The sequence below is a fragment of the Haemaphysalis longicornis genome, unplaced genomic scaffold (assembly GCF_048455015.1).
Source record: "Haemaphysalis longicornis isolate Haplotype H1 unplaced genomic scaffold, Haemaphysalis longicornis Haplotype H1 scaffold_9, whole genome shotgun sequence".
Classification (NCBI taxonomy): Eukaryota; Metazoa; Arthropoda; class Arachnida; order Ixodida; family Ixodidae; genus Haemaphysalis; species Haemaphysalis longicornis.
The window spans coordinates 141,774,692-141,796,255 of record NW_027526460.1 but is presented as its reverse complement, the minus strand read 5'-3'; the positions used below and the strand labels follow the sequence as shown (position 1 = coordinate 141,796,255).

Here is a 21,564-nt window from a genome sequence, read left to right as displayed (position 1 = left end):
TCTGTGCCTTTTCAATTTCGGGTTCGTTTTGGGAAGGGGGGGGGGGGGGGGTAGATGTCCCAGATGCATAGTTGCATACTTTTGATTTCGTAAGCATTTTTTTGTGTTTGTATTTTTCGGGTATTTTAAAATTCCGCTGAACAAATTTACGCTGTTACAGAAACTAAAGGGTTAACTTCGGCAATTATGCATTTCTGCCCGAATGCAGGGCGTCAGTGTGGTTGGGGGTGGTGGGATATACACAGAGAATGCTACGCATAAAAAAGAAAAGAAACGAGCATCAAAGCTGAATTTTATGTGGCCCGCAGGCAACCTGTATAATCTTCTACTAATTATCAAACCTTCGTTCCAGGTGCGGAGGTGCATTGCAGACAGCGTGATGTTTCCAGACACCGACGAGGTAAGGAGCCACGACAGTGCGTATTGGTACGACGGTTTTGTTCTCGTGTTCGTTCCTACAGGAAAAGTTTCCCCGGAATGCGCGAAAAATGGCACTCTCTTGCCTTAAAAGGGCGCTCATGGGATTACGCCGCGCCTCAGCGGTAGCGGAGGGGTTCTGTCGACGGCGCAACGAGTACGAGTTCAAGATCGCGTTCATTTCTTACGGGTTTTCTAACATTCAGGACTTCCGGACGTCGAAGCGAATGATATGATATCAGAAACGGTACATCTGTTTACGAAAACTGGGGATCGCTTCGGAGAATCTTGAATCCCCAAAAAAGAGAAATTGTCGATGACACTCAGCCGAACACTCAGTAATGCCTTCGTCAGTGCGAGGGCAAGTTTCTTTGCCAAAACGCTGGCAACAATCGAGGTCGCTACCTTGTTCAACGTGTTCTTTTTCTCGTGTTCCCTACCATCTACAGAGTGTTATTGCTCCCTAAATTACGTATATGTATCTGTACCGACATGCTGATGCACTAGCGCAGAGCTTGTGTATACATTTTTTGCTGTCAACGCATTGGTTTAAGGGCCTCCACTAGCTTTGGACATTGGCCCAACACTCTCTTGACTATTTTTATGTACCATTTTGACAAAATAAATAAACGGTCCAGTATACGCAAGGCGGGCAGGCTATTCGGAAGCTTCGGTTGCTGCTATCGCTGCTGAAAGAGAAAGAACCAACAGCCGCTGACAATGCTATTGTGCACAAGCCAACCACATGTGTACGTTCCTTAGCAGACATCGTTTTTATGTGCAGCTTTCGCGCTCATGGCATTCCCTTCAATGGTGATTACTCTGCAGTTATTTATCGAAATGTAAACTTTTTTCGTGCAGCTAATATTGGGGCTGAAAACGTGCTTTGTGCACAGTTTCAAGTCTCGCACGTTGCGCGACTAAGTTCCTGAGCCATGGAAACTATCCCATAGAAATGAATGGGGAGTAAGATTTGACAGTGAATTACAGAAAAAAAATATTCAGAATCCTGGAAAGTTTTTTTAGTGTTTTCATCTTCACGTTGACTTCTTGCTTTATGTCAAATATCGCTTTCCTGAAGTTGTTTTGCTAGGTTCCTGAGAGGTCGGAATTTCGAGCGAGAAAGCTGGGTATGTCCCGTCTAATTTGGTGGGAAACTGCCCGGATAACTAATTATTTTTGTAATGAGGTCGTTCAGATGAACCATGAACCTGTTAATAAAGCTTGCACTAGTGTGACACCATGATAAACCTTTCGCCTATATTCGGAGGGGCTGATGCCACTGAAGGTTAAAGACGTTTCATTCGCGTCAGTTTCAACACCTTTCCTTTACGCGTTATAGGCTTTCCCCGCATAATAAATCCCGTTGTAGTCAAGAAACTTCTTGACGGATTCCATGCTGAAATGCTGTGCACTCAATTGGACGAGATGATACGTGGGGTATGCAATACTAGGCCCCGAGATTGGGCACTTCGTCCATTTGCCCGTAGTTTCTGCCGGCATAATGTTGTCTGAGTGTTTTTTGAAGAATACAGTTTTCGGAAGCCGAAATAGTGCGCCCTTTCTGAGGATGGAAAGAAGATGTCTGTTAGTTGCTGTAGTAGCTCCTCTCTCTCTTGGTCGCAGAGGGTTCAGCCATCAGATATTTCTCCGATTCTGGGTAGTCATTCGAACGTCACAGTCACCTATATCGGTAACGGCAATGTGACTGAAACACAACATTTGTCTAAAAAAAGCGGGGTGTAATTTTTGTCTGACTTGTCGAAACCGTTACCCCAAAGTAGACTACAGTTGCATAATTGAGGTACACGTCGCTCTCCATGATTACATGTTCTCTGCTCTTGATTCGTTGTCAGCCCAATCTTATTTTTATGGCCTATTCTTCACCGCTGAATCGGTCGACGTTTCAAATCCCGCGTGCAGGTGCAGCTCAACCTGGATACGAAGCGTGCGCAGTGTCTCCGCGAAGCCCTTCCCGACACCCCGGAGCCCGAGCGAGAAGCCGCCTTCCACAAAGCTGCCGAGGAAGCCAATGCCCTCACGCGTCGGCACACCGACTTGCGGCAGAAGGTGAGCTGCGACACTGACTTCGTTGTAGCAGAAACGACGTCCGCAGCTGGCATTGTCCGCAGACGTAGTCCTAAGACGTGCTTATCAGCCATGCTTATCAGTTGTACGCATAAACGACGCCATCACCGTTACCCAGAAACGGCGACAGCGGCAGCGGGAAGTTAGCGCATGTACGCAGCTGGAATCGGCTGTAGCGACAACTGGAATGTGGAAACGAGGGGGCGTGCCGGTAGTGTGGTTGACAATGATACTACGGAAGAGAAAGAAACAATACAGAACTTCATCAAGTACCGCGCTGCGCAGTGAAGTCGTTCTCCCCCCTGTTGGTGCTCGCGCCGAAAAGTCATTGATTTAGTGTACTATGGCGTATGACACTATTTCTGCTAGTCATGCTTTCTCAGCCCGCCTTACGCGCTTGGCGTGAATGGGTGGGGAATGCAGCAGATCCGTTCCACAAAAAGGTCCCTTGACGATAAATTAGCTCTATCGCGTTTCACATTTTAAAGACCTACCCACCAGGAAACCGTAGATAAGTCTGCTTTTCTTTATGTATTTGTTTATTCACCAGAACAGGGCTATGCAGCGGCTCATGGACGAACGCCGTAAGCTTAGATGTCATCTACAACATTTTTGGTACCTGACGTTAGCAAAACCGTTTTGTGACCACAAATACTTTTTATCTGACTTCAGGACTGAAGTGGTTGGATACAAATGCGAGACCAAGTACAGAATGGACATGTACTTGCATGCGCACCGGCTCTTTTGCCACATGAAATAGACAAGACTTAAATACTGTAATTAAAAACTACTCAAAGGTGTTTCATGACTAGCGGTTATAGGGTGCACAAGGCCAACTCGGACCTAGTTGAAATGACCAGGTGTATTCGTTTAGCGCATTCGTATACTTTTTGATGACGAAAATTATTCATTTGCTTCAAGTAATATTCAGGGGCGGTAGGTTTCTAAGAACTACAACCTATGAGAGATAGAAACGCAAATAATCTTCATAGTACACCAGCTACTTTTATGGTTCAGAATGGTGGCCCTCTCCTTATCGCAACAGCGACACACATTTCTTCCGCTGTGACAATCCGGACCAAACGAAGTGAAACGTAATGAAATTGCTTGAGAACCATCTATGTTAGAATTTAGCCATGTTCTCCCTATAACACTGACTTCATGAAGAACGGAAACAACCTTTGCAATTTTTCGAAATTCAAAACTTCACTCCTTGTGTTAAAACACCATAACATACGAGGCGTATTATTCACGCTACTTCAAGCTTTGGAATGGCATCACCAGCTGATTTTACTAAAAATGACTTTAAACTGGTTGGCTTGTTTTGTGTATGGTTTCAAACGAACGAGCATTTGGTTACTTCAAGTTTGCCCTAAAGCAAAGTCAGTTTATTACGTACTCACGGTTAACTTTTCCTCGCGGCCACAGCTTCTGAGGCGTTGCAGGGACAGTTATTCAAAAGTATTGCGTTCAGATATAATAGAACCCTTCAGGTTGGAGCTGTTCCGTAGCACTGCCAATTTTTGCGCGAACTCATAAAATCGTATCACAACTGGCCGCTCTCGCAAGGTGTTTTACTTGTGAACTTGATGGACGCGCCTAGCGAACACCACTTTAGTTCTAGTATGTCGTTAAAAACGTTGTTGCTTCTTTACAATTTCAATAAGAGTGCATGAACTTCACTCGTATTTTCTTTTGCGCCATGCACAACGAAAATATGTAATCTGCTATGGTCCTATGTCATCGACATAATTATTTCCTCTGCTTGATTTCAGAATGAACAGCGCTAATTGCTTTAACATACTCATCTAACTTCTCATGGTCTTGCTTAAGTGTGGCAAGAATGACCTCCGTGTCCGCAATGTTGCTCTCTACGGGTTGTGACTGGCTGTAAAGACAAAATTGAAGATTTGATGTGTGTGACAATGTTGAGTATTTCTTAGAGCTAGGTTGAATAAGATTAGAGTGAATGAAGAGGAAATAAGGTAGTTTAGTATGCATTAAAGTTGATTAGGGTAGGAATAAAGATGGACTAAGGTTCAGGAAGATGGATTAGGAAGAATAATGAGGGTTGAATAGCGTGCCCCCTGATATGTCGACGGGTGAACGTGTATGTGTATAAAAGGTTCCCCGTCACAATAGTACGTCAGGCTTTTGCCGTCAAAGAACGTAAGAAGGCTTAAGCGTTCCAACAAATTTTGATTGTTTTTCTCCTCTAACCGGGCTCCTCAATCTTTTGTGTTCGGTAGCCTCTGTGTGCCGCTTCCAATTCAGCATTAAACTCCTCAAACTCCTGCTTAAACTCCTGCATTCTTTGTCCGATTTTCTTTCTTTTTGAGGCCGGGTCACTCTCGAGCACAGGCTGCACGTACACACCTGGAGTCTAAGAAACGGACGAGAAAATTGTCTATTGTGCGGGAGAAGTAAAACGCAAAATGAAAAAAAGCTCCCATTTCAACTGTGGTTATAAGGCCGGAGCAGAAGAGTATGTAACCAGCAGTGTCCCAAGATTAGAGAGAGAAAGACATGCGCTGCTTCTGATTCATTGGCGTTGTGTATCTTCCTAGGGAGCACCTCAAACGTATTTTATCCCCGAAAAATGAAGCATCGTAAGCTGAGGACATTGCTGAACTGTATTACTTGGTGTTCAATATTTTACAGCTTTTTTTTCGGCGGACAGCAAAAACCAGCAAGAACAAGTTACCCACTCGTTTGTAACCGTTTCCTGTTTTGTGAAACAGCACATGGCGGAAAACTCTGTTTTGATAGAGACATGGATGGCATATCACGGGGTAGTCATTATAAGAAGACCTTGCGTGTGGATTTTTAGAGAGACAAAGTTCGTATGCCAGGCAGTTTTACGTATCGACTTTTACTCGTGTATTGAGTTATGCCTAAACTCGACACCTTATTGTCGCGAGCGTTCATTGCTTCTCAGCAAGTAATTATTTGGCTTGGCTCATGATTAAACAGTATTTCTCACCTTTATAGCGATGCACGAACAACTCTGCTAAACATGTCGCTGTGTTTGGAACTGGAAATAAAGTTTTGTTAACATGAGCCAGTAGTTGCAACTTTACCAGTGGAACATTGCCAGTGGCATCAGCAGTTGTAGAGCATGCAGGCAGCACAACTACGGTGTTATGCGGGCTGCGCATTTCCAAACACTTCGCTGCACAGCGCCCCACGTGACACGTGTCTTCGCGCGATGCAGAACGTCAATTAAACGTGGTCACAGGCTGCGCCCGGTACCTAAATCGACCTAATACATACCAAACCACCATTTATACCAAAAACATCACGAAGAGTTGAGTTCTTCCGCAATTGAATAAAGAATTGAGTTTAGCAAAAAATTTGCAATAAAAAGTTAATTCAGACCGCTGAGGCTCGAACCCAGTGTACCCAGAACTCTACGTTGAGGCCACAGGGTCCGAATGGCGGGACCGTTTCAGCAGCAGCTGAATAGAATAGCACGTGCAATGATATCACACATGTCGCGTGGGGCGCTGTGCAGCGAGGCGTTTGGAAATAGGCGGCCGGTAAGCGGCAGAGTGAACGGTTTATGCGTAATAATGTCTGACGTATTTTTTCTTACAGTTGGAAACCTGTATGCACGAGTACTTGCTGCACATTGAGGTAAGCAACCGTCAATTTTCGTTTTGCCATGATTTCGCTTTGCCATGAACTCACGCAAAAAACAGAAAACAGTGAACAACAAAGAGGTTACTGTGCAAACGCTGAGGACTCACTAAGGTTTATGCAGTCTTTGTTTCTTGTCTTTAATTTTTGTGGCAGTAGTTATGTCAAAGTTTTTTTTCACTTCGTGTTTTTTTCCACGCGGGATATAAGAGGAGGTCTACAGAAATGTAGAGAGAAAAAAGTAGGAGAACAAGAGAAAAGGAGGAAAGTGGGAAAGTGAGAGAGAAGGGCTGCAAAAAACACAGATAGTCACGAAACCGGTAGGATCTCGAGTCTACAGGTATGCATTAAGTCCAGTAACGTGCATAAAGTCCATCAGCGACCTGCAGTATCTATGTTCCTGGAGCAAGTGTTTGCAGTCATCCGGTTTATCCCACCGGAGACCTACATTTCTGAGGGCGTCGCTATCCTGACGTTAAGCTTTAAGGTATACTAAATGCAGGCGCCTTTCAGAGCGAAAGCCGTATGGTACGCCATGTCTCGCAACATCATTTATCTCATTGAGATCACCTTCAACCGCCACAGTGCGAACGCGGCAGGTATGACGTCACGGCTGATCCGCTAGGGAGATCCGCTGCGCTCGTTCGGAATTCCGCCGCCGTGGTACCACATGACTAGACGAAGGTCTAATGGCTGCTTCGTCGGCGCTTGGTTAGCGCCTGGAAAAGTGGCGCGGTGGCTGAGCCATGAGCGCGTGCCCTTCAGCGCAAGTGACACGGTGAATACAATAATCCACTAGCATAACTTTCATGACATGCTTCTCGCATAGTATTCGTAAAACCAAGCCAAGTATACCTCGACCTCGTGGTAACCACGTTTACAAGTGCTAAATCTAAGTCGTTCTTTTCTGTTTTAAGTGAAAGTTCACTAATTTCATTGCTTGGATTGCACGTGTGCCTGCTGTAACTGCGGAAGTTATGGGCAAAATTAAAGCCACCGGCATTCTGCTTTATTAAGCGTTGTTCAATGTCTGACTGCGGGTAGTTGCAAGTCTGTGGGTATGAATCGCCTTGCAAGAATAGCCGCAGATACTGCTGGGTATGTTTCGGAGCACTTCATTTAGGCGTCGCGTTTCGGTTTGAGCTCTGATTACGCCAACCGGTCGGTGCCCGCAGCTTGAAGTAGTTGAGTACATTGAACACTTTTCCCAATAGGTGCCGGTTGACGACGTTCGACCTCAAAACTGGCGTTTGGCCTATTTGTCGGGCCGTTGCGTTTCCGCCACTGCGAATCAACCTTTGCGCGGCCAGTTATAGAGAGGAAAATGAGGAGAACCGCTAGGGCAGTGTTCTTATCTATTGCACCGGTCACGATGTCCTGAGCATGTGCCATGTGCAATGTCCAGGTGTTCAGCTCACTCATCCCGATTCAGGGGGCAAGAGGGGAGAGGGAGAAGTAAACGTTTATTTTACCAAGTTCTTTGGATGACCACCATGTGGGGGAGCCTGCTTAGGGCAGGAAGCCCTGGGCTTAGGCGGCCCGTTTCGCCCAGAGTACGAGATGTTGTTGGTGATCTTGGTTTGAGCTAGTCGTACGACCCTCTCCCCTCTCCCCCCCACCCCCCCTCCCACTGCTCAACTGAGGGGTTTGTATGTGGGTCAAGGGATGACGTGTTGCGTCGCTCCCACACTATGTTGTAGAAAGTGCACGGCCACGTATTTCCAATTGCATGGTATAAAATCTGGTGTATGAAGTGTTGTGATCTACTATTCCAAAAGTGCTCGTCAGAAGCTGTCGGTAAATGACGATGTCTAGGCGTTTAAATTACGCGTGTGGGTGAAAGCGAGCGATGCGAGGTTAGCGGGCGCCGGAGAGGTACTCACGCTTACACGCGACACAAGCTACGGCGCTTCATTTTAAGGGAAGATAATAGGGCTAGGGTTCCACGGATTTTTTGTGTCTACAAACGAAAAAAACATTTCTGGAGATATTCAGAGAATTGCCTACTAATGCCTAACATTCTTATTCCGCCTGTCTTGAGTGTGAGTTGTTTACAGAGAATTTTTTTGTATTTCTAAATCCTGTCCGACCAAGTACCTCTATTTACGCTATTACAGCGACTGCAGGTGAAAGTTTCGCGAAATCTGCATTATTGTGGTAATGCCATGTATAGGGTATGCCATTTTCCGCAATTTTGTAATTTTTTTTCTTATTTTCGAGTTTTTGAAAATTTTATGCGACCAATTTTATCCAATCTGACAGAACAATTCCAGGCGGAACTTTCGTGAAACCTGCATTATTGTGGAAATGCAGGGCGTTATATGGTTCGCCATCTTCCGTATTTTCTCACATTTTTCTCATTTTTGTAGTTTTTAAAATTTTCGTTCGACCAATTATCTTCATTTACGCTATTATAGCGATTACAGGGGGAACTTTTGCGACATCTGATTTATTGCGGAAATGCGGGGCGTTACACGTTTCGCCATTTTCGGCCATTTTTAAATATTTTCATTATGTTTTAATCTTTCAAAATTCCGTGTGACCAGTTACGCTTCCCTGTGACCAGTCCCGTGTGACCATTTACGCTTTTATAGCGATTACAGGTAGAACAACCGCGATTACTGCATTTTTGCGGAAATGCAGGGCGTTACACGGTCCTGGCTGGGGGGTACACGGCAAAGAATGCTACGCATTAAAACAGAAGCGGGAATACTTTACGAGAACACTACTTTAAAGACTATAACCTGTCTTGGGCTTCCTAAGCGGGGAAATGTTTGTCTATCTGTCTCTCTGTCTGTCTGTCTGTCTGTCTGTCTGTCTGTCTGTCTGTCTGTCTGTCTGTCTGTCTGTCTGTCTGTCTGTCTGTCTGTCTGTCTGTCTGTCTGTCTGTCTGTCTGTCTGTCTCTCGATTTTGCCGCACGACGAAAAGCTAAGAGAACTCCTGAACAAGACGTTTATTCAAGCAGAACATTTCCAAACTACTAAATCTCGTGGCATACTTCATACGTGAGAGTACTGCACTTCATACTTGATTTCATACGTGACAATACAAGCAGATACGGGGTCACTTCTTTTTCTTGCACGTACACACACACGACATCGTACAATCGACTACTTGCTTCTCATGCTGCCGCGTAATTTGTGCCCCAACAAAAGTGGGCAGGTAAGTTAATGCGCCCTAGTGGCCGGCAGCGCCGGTTTGGACCGGGATAGTGATTCTCATTTTGGAGTTCTTTTTTGAGTGTTGAGGGAGCGGAAGCCGTGGCCTCTAGCTGGGAGCTGGGCTCCCGCTCCCTCAGCGCTTTTTATTGACCAGAAAGGACTGCCGTGGATCTACACAACATTCTTACACCGTGACCTACACCATGTTTTCGACGGACAAGTTTGATGGTGACCGGCGAAAAAGACACCGCGACGTTCGTTGTCCTCACGTGCGAGCTCGTGAAGTAGGCCGGGACGCTGTAATGGGAGGGGATGACGCAAAAGGTTATGAGGGGCTGGTCTTCGGTGTGGAGGTCGGTGACGGAGCATGCCATGCTACTGCCAGTGGCTGTCCTTTCCCTGAGATGAATACATGGTAAAGAGACCCTCTTTCCTCTGCGTACTCGTCTTTCAAAGTCTTCAAGACAAGGCGCAGCCCGTGCCGCTTCATGAAAGCAATGAAGAAGATTCCTCGGGCACTTAAACGTCAGCTTACGGGCTTTGAAGGCGATGGCCAGGGACTAGCGAATGCCCCGTTATTGGAAAATCGCGTTTGCGTCCATTTCCTTTGGTTTCTTTGGTTTCTTGGGCTTTTGAGGCGAATCGCTCCACCAGGCATACTTGCCGCACTTCACGCGGCCGCTGCCCCACAGTCGGAGCTTTCCTCCTCGTGTAGCACTTGTTCTACTCCCGTACCGTCACCCGCACCTTTCACGGGGCACGCTTCAGGCTATTTAAAGCAAAGCTTTCCAGCTCTACCAGCCAACGGTTCTTTCGTGGCGTGCCGGACGACGAACTCTTAACGCGTCGGAGGCGGCGGCGGGGGGAGGGAGTGGGGGCGCAGGGTTTCACTCATGGAGCACACTGCAGATTGCGCCGCGAATATACCTAGTGTACCCCGCGCGTGAGGGCTTGCTCGGCGATGGCGGTGTCGGCGGTACGACTTTGTCTGCTTTAGCGACGGTTGTTTTGGGCCTGTTTTGGTGGAGCTTCGCGTCCATTGCGCGGTCCCTTCGCACGGCTTGATTAACTTGTTCGACAGCACCTCCTGCTCAACCCGGACCCGACGGAATTAAGTGGTCGTACGGCAAATATACGTTAAGGATTTGTTTTCCCGACGGGAAAACAAATAGTACAAACCCTATACAGACATCTGGCCGCTAGAGAAACGCTACCTTTTGCGCACTGCTTGCCACGAAGGGGACTCCGTTTTCTAAATTGGTGATTACCAGTTCGGTAGTGTTTTAAAAGGTATTACAAAAAGCCGAAAGTAGCAACAGGTTCTGATAAATACAGATTATAAAAGTTCCCTCAGCGTTCTCGAAATTCGCAAACTTACTAAACTAACTAGTTTAAATCCATATAAATGCGAATCACTAAGCTCACATGCCGAATTGTTTCGGTGTCTGCGCTTGTGTCGCGCGGTGGTGAAGCCCCAAGCTAGCACATCAGGATGGCTAAATTGCGCTTTCGCACCCTTCGAAAGACGCTCCTCTCCGTTTTCTCTCACTTCCGACTCACGGCCGGGCTACAGCGGCGGCGTCGTCCGCCGCTGTAGCCTGGCCGTGGCCGACGCTGCTGCTGCGTCGGGAACGACCCCCTCCTCGCGAATTCCAGGTCATGGCTGGCAGAATCTCTGGTTTCACTCTTTGTAGAGCCACGTGTGTGAATTCAAGTGACTTCGCATGGGCAATTGTTGTGGGTGTCGTTTAAAGCTTTGCTTTCCAATCACCTTCACAGCGTGGGTTGGAGCCATTTTTTTTTTGTTCCGTTCTGGCAATATGCCGGTTCAGCGCTGTGGTTAGTGCAGAAACCGGCTATGGTGTAACCAACCCAATAACGAAGTGTTTTTTGCCCGCGATGGACCCGGAATTGAAATCAAGACTTCCAAGACAGCTCCCTCGTAGGCTGGAGACATTATATCATCGCCTACGACCGAACTCTGCTTCCACCAACAGTTACCTTTTTCGCCTTAGATTGACGACCAACCCGTACTGCGACAACTATCCTTCTGTAGAAACCATTGAACATATTTCAGTAGAATGCGTGGCCTGCTTGGCACCAAGATCTCGTTTTTTTGAAGATGTTGTACGCCTAAATCAAGGGCCGGTAACTCTGAAGACCATTCTAGGACTATGGACTTGCCCCTAGAAGCAGCGTAAGGCTCGAAAAGTTTGGTTTCTTATTTGGAGGACATTGGCCATATTTTAAAATTGTGAAGTCTGTGACACAATCTGAAAAATAGTCCGTCAAGCACGTCAAGCCACGCCAGTTTTCTTTTTTTTCTTTTTGTCCACCTCTTTCTAGGGCCTGTTTTCACCACATCCCCGACCCCTAGCAGAGGAGCTTGTAGGCGATTGCAAACGCCGAAAAAACTGCTTTTTCAAGAAAGGGCCTTCTCTCTTTCTCTCTCTTAGTGCAGCGCACCCCCCTCCCCCACCCTCCATCTTTACATTGCGGCCCGGCTTCAAGTCTCACGCGAAAGAAAATGTGTTTGTATTTGTTTATTTTCTCTTTAAAGCGGCGGAAGTTTGGTACCACTCGAATTTAAGCCGAAGAGTTCAACCAAAAAAGACGCCAAATGCGGTCACTTTCCCATTTGAGGAGACACCTAGAGCTTTCGTCCTAAAAGTCGCGTGTTTTTGAAGCCTGAAGTGTTACTAGGAGCGTCCCTGTGCGTGCGCTATTAGCGCGCGGTCACCATACAAGTCGCACGCCGTTCAAAACATCAATTTGCAGATATATTGCGTGCGTCTCATCAGCGCAATATTGTTACGAGGGGGGGGGGGATACGTGAAAATGAGGGTGTATTTAAACTCGGAAACAGCGCTTTAATCGAGGACAGCGAAGAAGAAGACACAGACACTAGCGCTGACTATCAACTGAGCAATATTTTATTGCTTGCGGAAATATAAAGGAAGAATACAATGACGTCACATGCGGGAAAAAGAAAAAGAAAAACGCAAACAAACTACAGGCGCGTCTGCTATGCCAAGATAACTCTAAATTACATGTTCAAGTACCAAGTTCTTTCTGATACAGAGCTACGGAAGGGGTGCTCACGCATTCTTCGCCACGCTGGGCGATCTCCCACACCTCGTAGATTTCGGGTGCGCGTGTGTCATGGAACCTCTTGAGTATCTTAGTTTCTTCCAAACGCGGGGAGCACATAAGGGCCTTGCAGGCCTTGCAGTGCGTTGCCGAGTGGCTGCCTGTGCCTTAGGCGCTCCCTTAGGCGCTCGTTCAGGCAACGCCCGGTCTGCCACGCATACACACGACCACATGCTAGGGGCACCTCGTACACGACGCTGTCGCGGCAAGCCACGAAGCGCTTCGCGTGCTTTGTCATGCATGCTTTCTTCGTCGCTGTCCTCGTTTAAAGCGCTGTTTCCGAGTTTAAATATGAACCAACTTGCCCAAACCCAAACTTTAGTAAGGTGTATTTAACACACGTATTCACAGGGAAGCGAGCACCGTGTTGGCCATAGCACGAACCTCTTCTTTTTAACAATTAAAGCGGAGAGTTGGGCGAGTTGGTTATTGACTGATGAAGTCATACTTCTAGCGAACTTTAACAAAGGACGAAGGAGTAAAAGACCCTTAAAGCGAAAAGTGTGTAACGTGTGTTCGTCTTTTTTTTTTGTTCGGCCTGTGTTAAAGTTCCTAGAAGTATGACTTAATTACTCTTCTTCTTCTTCCTCCAACGAGCCCTCGAAACCCAAGCGTGCGTAGCGTCTTCTTTTCAGATGAGCCCTAACACATGTCCGCCATTCTTGGGGCTATATACTAACTACCCATTCTTCGGCTGCTGATACACACTGTAACAATATGTATTACGAGTTCAATTGTTGAAAATATGCGCAACTTAAAGATCAATAAATTATTTAAACGTCACGCACATGTGTCATATCAGCTGGATAATCATTTTGAGTAGATTAGTTCCTCACTAATGCCCACCATGATGTGTTCGACCTCGCCTGTGAATAATTAATTAATTAATTAATTAATTAATTAAATAATTAGTTGATTATTTATTCTCATTGTCCCCCCACTAGGACAAGGCTTCGCCGCAGTTTTGGCTTCAACGAAATGGAACTTAGCGTATTTATGTAGCATGCACGACGCATTCAACTGCTGTCCCCTTATCAGAAATGTGTGCAGCGTCAGCGCGATGCCTCCTTGGGAAGCGTTCTCAGTTTTTGCGGTCTGCTAGTAGCGTGTACATACGACTATGCAAAAATGGCTTTGAAACTTGAGTGCGCATTAAAGACAGAAATCTGAACGTACCCCTAAATACTTTAAACTCTCCAGAATTTCGTCAAAGGAAGGCCCGTGATCAAGCGAATTTTCCACAATGTCCATTCATCATTGTAACAGGGAGCGGAATAGCAGTCGTCTTCGGACGCACTCAACAAGGTGTTTTTTATTGTTTTAATGGGGACTGTTAGCGAGAGGTGATAACGAAGTTCAGCACAACTTATGTGCCCATCGATGATTTTCTTTAGCATATCAATACAAATATGTACTTTCTGAATCCCACCAAACGTTCCAGGCTTACACGTATCTCGGAACTGAATTTCGCGCGCAGCCAGACTGCCCAACCTTGACGCTCCTACCCCCGGACGCGTTCTGCTGTGCGCTTTTGGTCATCGGAGCATAAGTGGCTGAAATAAACAGTTGCGATTGATCACCTGCCGTGAATAGTTGTTATTGCGAACCCATATAGAACGGGAGCCCTTGATGTATCTTACGCAGGAACAACGGGAGTACCGGCAGCTTCTCCCCGAATGCCAGAGCGAGTTGCTCCCAGGACTCGAACCGAAACAGGTGCAGGAGAAGTTGGACTTGACCCTGAAGAGTGGCGACTTGGATCTCTACGTACAGGTGAGAAGGGCTGGTTACACAGCATGCAGAGAAGTTGCAAAATACACAATTTGTAGTTATTTATATGCATTGTGCTTCCACGCCTTACAAATACGCGAAATCACACCTCAGAGAGCCCTAGACTAGCTTGAGTAGCGCTTTTATTATGCGGCGAATGTGCGCTTGGAAGCGTTATTGAAAGTTGCCAATAGAAGAAGTAGCGCAGCTCTAACAGAAACAACGATGTGGTGCCAGTCAGTCTGGTTCATCGGGAAGGTCTCACGCCTGGAGGAAGTTACGATCACACATTGAGAGAAGGCCGACAGAAAGAGCGCTTGACCCTCACAAGGCGCAGCCGCCCTCACTGCGGGATCATTCCTGAACATTTCCGATAAGGTTAGGTCTCATCCACGGAAAAAAAGCTTCTGCTTCCACACAGTACATATATGAGCCATTGGGCATAACTTGTATTGCAGAAAATAAAGACTTATACAGTACTGCATCGTTTAAAAGATTGTAGTTGCCTTTGAAAATGAGTAAGTCTCAATCAAGCCATGGAGAAACACAAAGGGAATAAATTAGCATCGACAGGGCCGAAATCAGAAGACATGAACGCTGGCTTATGTTGCCACGAAAGGAACAGTTACCTTCAAGTTAGTGCTGGTGCGTTCTTTCATTTTAGTTTGTACAAACGCGAATGAAAACAAACCTACGGAGGCTAAATAAGAATTCAGAGAAAACCTATAGCTGTATTGCTGACAGATAGAAGGCAGGTGTCATTAATTACAATAAAGAATGTGCTGATGACAAACTGTGCCCATGGTGCAATTAGACCACTTTAATAAGGGATCCCCTGAGGCGTACTTCCTGCAAAGTAAAAGTTGTGATTCGCCTGACATGTAGCCGAGTGCCAGGAATTTAGAAAGTTCAACACCGTCAACAAACATGAAAAATCACATAAAAGATGACGTCGTCTTCGTGTGTCCTCTTCCTGCATCCCGTCATCTTGTCCTTCCCGCTGTGGTTCAACATCACATTAAAGAGTTTGGAACATATGTTCAAATATTAAGTTAGTGCATAGTCAGTGTAAATGCGTCCGAATATCTGCACTTTTTGTGGGTCTACTTTCTGTTCTTGCTATTTTAAAAAATCCTAATTTGTCACGCAAAAAAAAAAAATCCTCCATTATTGATGCCTTGTTAGGCGGGACTTCAGATATATGGGTTCTTAATGTACGTATAAAAGCAAGATCATTTCCAGGTTTCTCACGATAGACTTCTTAAAATAGTTTAGTATTTTAGTGTACAGCAGTGATTACTTGTAATTAGCAAGGGGCCATCTGATAGAATAAACATGGTGAACTTGCTGTTTTTTAATGAAAAATAAAGGGCTTGTGAAGAAGACACAAGGACGTAATTTAAAAGCGATAAGTAAGAGCACGTCGGGCACGCGAGGTATGTTTTTTAAAACTTGCCCATGTGTCGCTTGCGGCAGCGCTTTCTTTTTCCAAAATGAAACACAAACAAGCCTCTTCTGCCGCGTTGTTCGTTATTGGTCTGGCGAAGCAAGGGGAAGTTCTATCTCCACTCCGACACTTCATTAGAGTAAAAGCTCGTAATTTCAATACGCAATGGGAAACCATCTCAGGAGCAATAATTTAACATTCCAGCTAATGAAAATGAAGAATAGTATAGGACACTGGCATTGGGAAGTCGCAGGGCGCGATATTCCGTTCGGTGGTATGCACAGCCCAGACACTTCTGGCGGGAAGCGAAGCGTGATGACTAAACGTGATGGCATGCGGCGCCCCACCTCTCAACCGACCTAAGAGATACTAAACCACATTCATTTGAGAAAAGATTGCGAAAAATTGAGCTAAAGAAACGTTTTACAATAAAGAAAATCACGGGTTTTGAAATAAATGAAGCAAGCTCGCACTAACGCGTAAGACTTGAAGGTAGCGAAGCTGTGCGCAACCTTCACGACCATCCCGAAGGTTCAAGTCCACGATTGCAGACGATTTGCTTCTTGTTCGCAACCGCAACGGCGTTTACTCCATCATTATTGCTATAAGTGCGAGCTTCCTTCATTTCTTCTTGGAAGTGATAACCACTGGACATCACCTTACTCGTTCCGAGCAACTGTTGCCATGATTATGGCGACCACTAGATGTTTTTTTGCCTATATTGGCCAATCTCCTTAAGTGAGTATGCTTGGCTTGACAGACGTGCGCAGAGGACGCTGGGCGGTCGTCGCGAGCCACGCACACACGAGCGCTAGGCATTTTCCTGGTTTTGTTAATGGCCGGGCGGTCGCCGCGACGCCCGTACTCACGCGGGCGCGCTCAGCAATATCTTGGTATTTTTAATCGCGGACACGAAAAATTACGATTTGCTAAACAGCTTCGTGTTTGAAATCACGGGTCTGGAAAAGATAATGTCATCGCGGGGGCTGGAGTCCGGGGAGTTCGTTCCCGAACCCACGTATCAAACCCTAGGCCACTGGGGCAGAACAGCGGAGCTCTTTTAGCAGATGCATAAAAGAATAGAAAGAGTGTGGTGCAAAGGAAGGCGGTAGACGGCGCTGTGTGCGCACATAAAATGGCCGGAACGGAATCTCGCCCGCAGTGTATGTCCACAATTTGGTGTTTGAAAAGCGCGTGATTACAGACTGCCATCTGTCCTTGAATGCAACAGCCAGGGTTCTTTTATTCTTTAAGGAGCGAATGTAGTAGAAGGTCTACCGATCGCCTTCTTTAAGACTGCTGAAGAGACAGGCGACATTTAACCCGGTCATAAATTCTGAGCAAACAAGCATACTGGTGCTCTTGCTCCTCCACGGTACTGGCAGCGACAGCTTCTGCGCTTCTGACCACATAAATGCTGTCCTCATCTGCCAGCACACCCCACATCCCTGCACTCGCGTCCACGTTGACGTAGTCCGCTGTTCCGTCGCCTCCGTCATGGTAGTGTGGCTGACGAGCGGCCAGCAGAGTTGCCGCCTTAGTGTTGACGGCAAAGACCTGAGAGCAAAAAATTCAGGGAAGCTTGCACTGCTCACGCGCAGGAATTGATTGGCGAAGCTGTTGTATGTGAACATTGCCGCATTAATAGTTAAGTTTTAATATCATTGTTTTTTGGCATAGTTGCGGTGCTAACAATCGTCCTAATATCCACCGAAGAGGTCGTCGTCTTCGCGGCGAGTGGTGGATGCATAGTCCTGCTCAGCGTTGTAGACTTCCACCCGCTCTTCGTCATCGACTCGAGGCAGCGGTGACGGGATCTGCAAGTCACCTCGGGAAGGATTGGTACAGTCATAGCCATGTCTCCAATTATCCATAATGGCTTTTAGAGAACGCGGAAGCCACGGTGACTTCTCCCAAGCAGGGTGTATTATAATATTTGGATTTAGCGCTGCAGTTTTTTTGAACATGTGCGGTAGTGCTTAACGACAACGCCAAAGCTCTTGTATTTTTTTGGCTAAAGCCACTTCGGCAGTCAAAAACTCGGCTGTCGCCGCGAGGCACGCGCTCACGGGCGCTCAGCATTTTCTTAGTATTTTTTTCTGCAACGGCAAACTTACAGCCAGTAACAACAGCTCCGCCATAAAAACGGTACTGGTTTACTGCACGGTTACAGGCGAATAGCGACGGTACAGGAACAACCCCCTTGCGGGCGGGCTTACAGCATGACTCGGTCAGGGCGGAACTGCTTACGGGAGCCCGAACCGATCTATCTAGAGGCGCTGAAAGGGCAGAATTCATTCGCAGAAACGTCAACAGCTCCTCCGCTGGCCAGCGCTTTGCGCACGTTCCAAACAAAGTACAAACACGCAAGAACACCCTTTCTCGGTCTTGTGATTGCCGGCGCACGTTGAGTCGGAGAGAGCGCGGAAAAGAGATCTCGTTGAGCTTAGTTTTTTCGTAGAGTGGTTTCAACATGACCCCGTTTCAACCAGTTCGTTCCGGATCGCGCACTTGGCACGGGCGGGAATCATCGCCAAAGAGCGCCTGCGCGGCAGGCACGTTCCGGCTTGTAGCTTGTTTGAGGAGGGTGGGCTTTGCCGCAATACGCAAAAACTTCACCGCACAGTACTGATTTTGGAGGACGCGCGCACAGGGTAGCGGCACGCCGAATCGTAACACCGTCAAGTGTACGTCCTCAAAAACGTCCGCCATGAGGGTTTAAGATTGATTTTACCCCATTTCACTTACTTTATCCGTTATTCTCTGTTTCGAAGGAGACACAGTCTCGTGCGTAGTCGTGCGAAACGTGCGCGAGGTACGTTTCTCTCGCCGAGTGCAGTGTGCCATGGCCGAGCCGCGGGCGCGGTGGCAATAGTTCCAAATATCCGTGCATGAACCTATTAGCGTAGGGATTAACGTCACCTCCTATACATACATAAATACGGGCTCTTTGACACTATGGGGCTCTCCCGGACGAAATCGTAATACATTCGAACTACAGAAATCCGAATGAACGAGTTGCGACCGTATAATCAAACAAAAGGAGCTGGTAATAAATGCCGGACCGCAGTATTTTGTTGCAGTCTGGTACCTCTGGTACCATGCGAATGGGCATTGCTGTCTAAACACATATAAAGTCATGACCATGTCTCTTAAGAATGCTTGCGGGAGCCAGAGATAGTTGAATAGTAAGAACTTTTTTAGTGTGCCTACCTCGTTATCAAAGCGGGCCATAATGATGGCCTCGAACAACCACTGGCTACCCTGTTCTTGCAGCTCCACACTTGTGTCTACCTCAAGACAACAAAAGGCCAGGTAAGCAGCCTTGCGCCACATTCGCAGTCAACCCTATTCAAAAGAAAGGTAGGTGCACCGAAGTCCCAACTACCAAAGGAATTCAAGAGCTGACCCGGAGTGTACAATCTGCACCTCCTCTGCAACAATCTTGCTTGGTTTCCCTCTTCCTGTCAGGCTGTCGGTCTCACAAAAACTACGCTTCATGACATGAGACTAACATCTCATAGCAGCTCGAGACGAGTTGGCAAGTGTTCCAAGTTCGCCAAGGACTAAGCAGGTAGTCTTTATAAATGGGCCATGCGGACAAAACACAGCTTTGTTTATTTTAAAGAACTGGCCTTCAGTACCCCATTGTGGTATATTTTAACCGCGAAAGACGTTGTTTAACTCAGCAAACGCAAGAAGTACTGCAAAATGTTGAAATTTCGCGCTTCAGTGACGTATAATGGGCATCAGTGACGCATCATGGCCCAGCACTAAAAAAACATAATTATCAGTATGTTAACTGTGCGCTAGCATCCAAGTGTCACGATCAAGCGGATCAGAAGACCCCTTGCAATCGTATAGTCATGTTTCATGGCCATGGTTTCGGTCGGCGGCCACGAATTGAACAAACAAGATTCTGTGACGTCATAGAAAAGGGGCCGGAAAGTGGCAGGGGAGTGACCACTGTTTCACATGTGTTCAGTAATATTTTTGTAGCAGATGGAAGTTTCCGATAAAACTGGTGTCGATTTTATCAGGAGAAAGCAGTCTTAGTAATGAACTCAACTTATTTTGTCTTCATGGCCCCTGCCATTACGAGTAGTAGACAAAAAATATAAACGGAAGAACTATCATCGCAAGCAAGAAATGTTGTGGGCTCAGTGAAGCGTTCTACCGTCTTCCACACACTCTGAACAGCGAGGAGTGGAACACGCTTTAGTGGACAACGTCTAGCAGTAGGCGACGCTAGTTGTTCAAATTCATGTTGGGTACTGAAGTGCTCCGTTCAGATTTTTGAGAAATGCCAAAGTTAAGTCCACATTACTTCAAATGAAGGCGGGAGAGGCTATAAGTGGCTCAATCAGCAGCAGCAGGACTGAGCAATACACGAAGCGATAAGTTTTTGGGGCTTTTTCTTTGTTTCGGAGGGTATTTGCGCAATCGCTTGTTGGTACAGGATTGGTTCTCTGAGTTCGTCGTAAGCTTTCTTCGAGTTTGTGGCAACGGTGCTTAGGCCTCACACTGTGCCACTATTAATGATTTCGGGTGAAAGCAAAATTATCTAGTTCCACTCTTAAAAGCCGCCTTCACCTGCCCACACATTCGTTTGCAGTGGGAGCTTCAGAACTTCCACGTGGTGCAGGCCTGTGCCCAGCTCGTGTACGACAACTCGACCAGCGACGCCATGAAGGTTCAGCTGCTGGCTGAGTACGAGAAGTACATGCACAACGCAACCATCGAAAAGGTGGCTGCTGTCTGCGGGCTTTGTTTTTTTTAAATTTTCTGGTCACCCCTCACCTCCTCATTAAATTTGTTACCATTACATGGAAGGTGTAGCTTTGTTACATCGCGATAAATTTTATTTGTGGTCATGCTTGCAGCTTTCGTGTGCAGAGCCAGAGAAAGAAAGAGAGAGAGAGAGAGAGAACGAACTTTATTGTGTTAGTATAGTGCTGCGACATAGTGGGTGCCCTTAGTCCGTGGCTCCATTTTCCGGGGCGCCGGTGGCTGCTCTGGCGATTGCTCGGCACTGCTCGTGGTAGTACGCACGAAGCAGTGCCTCACTCCCCTACTCCTCTCTTAGAGGGGGTTCGTGAATTCAGTCGCACCCTGCTGCGGACTTGTAGATTGTGGCTAGTTGGTTGCACTTGTGGCGCAGCTTGTGGTATTGGATTGGGTGGAGTTTGTGTAGTCGGGAAAAGTGGGAGAAGGTGTTCGTTTGAATTGATGGGAGTGCTGTTTGACCCTGTCTTTGAAACTTGGGTAGGAGGTGAGAATTTAATTCGAGTTGCTTTGTAGTAGCTTAGAATTTGGGAATATTATTTATTTTATTTATTTTAAAATACTGCCAATCCCTTGTCGGGGTTTTCGCAGGAAGGACACCGGGAAACACACAATAAAAGCACACAATAAAAACATCTGTAAGTTATACATCCTTTAGGATGTATAACTTCTAAATTTCTAAAAACCAAACTCAAACAAGTTCTAACCAAGTTCTAACAACCAAGTTCTAAAAATAATTGTACTACATCCAAATGATTACAGTGCGAAAGAGTCAAAATAACACAGCCTAAAAACAATCGATTTTGCAAAGATGAGTACAATAGCGCAATGTTAGGATTCCAAACGCAAATATGCTTCAACAAGAGGTGAAAAAATATTTAAAGAATTGCTGCTAGTAATCATGGCTGCTAAGCTGTTTCATTCCCTTATGGTGGCTGGGAAGAATGAGTGTTTGAAACATTCCGTCCGGAATTCGTATTCATGCAGTATTTCAGAGTGCTGCTTACGCGTGGGTCGTGATTGTTTCACTGTAATGTATCTGGAGGCATCGATGTTGATATGCTTATGGCGTAGCTGGTACATGAATCGTAGGCGTGCTAGTCTTG

The 21,564-nt window shown here is 46.4% G+C and overlaps 1 protein-coding gene across 1 annotated transcript in view; it reads left to right on the top strand.

Annotated features, from left to right (window-relative positions):
- LOC144151836 (uncharacterized) overlaps positions 1-21,564 on the top strand; it is a 114,994-nt gene that overhangs the window by 23,385 nt on the left and 70,045 nt on the right. Inside the window, exons 4-9 of the mRNA XM_077683000.1 lie at positions 353-400; positions 2,341-2,487; positions 6,103-6,141; positions 14,101-14,229; positions 18,950-18,988; positions 20,289-20,420. Of these exons, the coding sequence (XP_077539126.1) occupies positions 353-400; positions 2,341-2,487; positions 6,103-6,141; positions 14,101-14,229; positions 18,950-18,988; positions 20,289-20,420 (534 nt within the window). The remainder of the gene's footprint in view (positions 1-352; positions 401-2,340; positions 2,488-6,102; positions 6,142-14,100; positions 14,230-18,949; positions 18,989-20,288; positions 20,421-21,564) is intronic.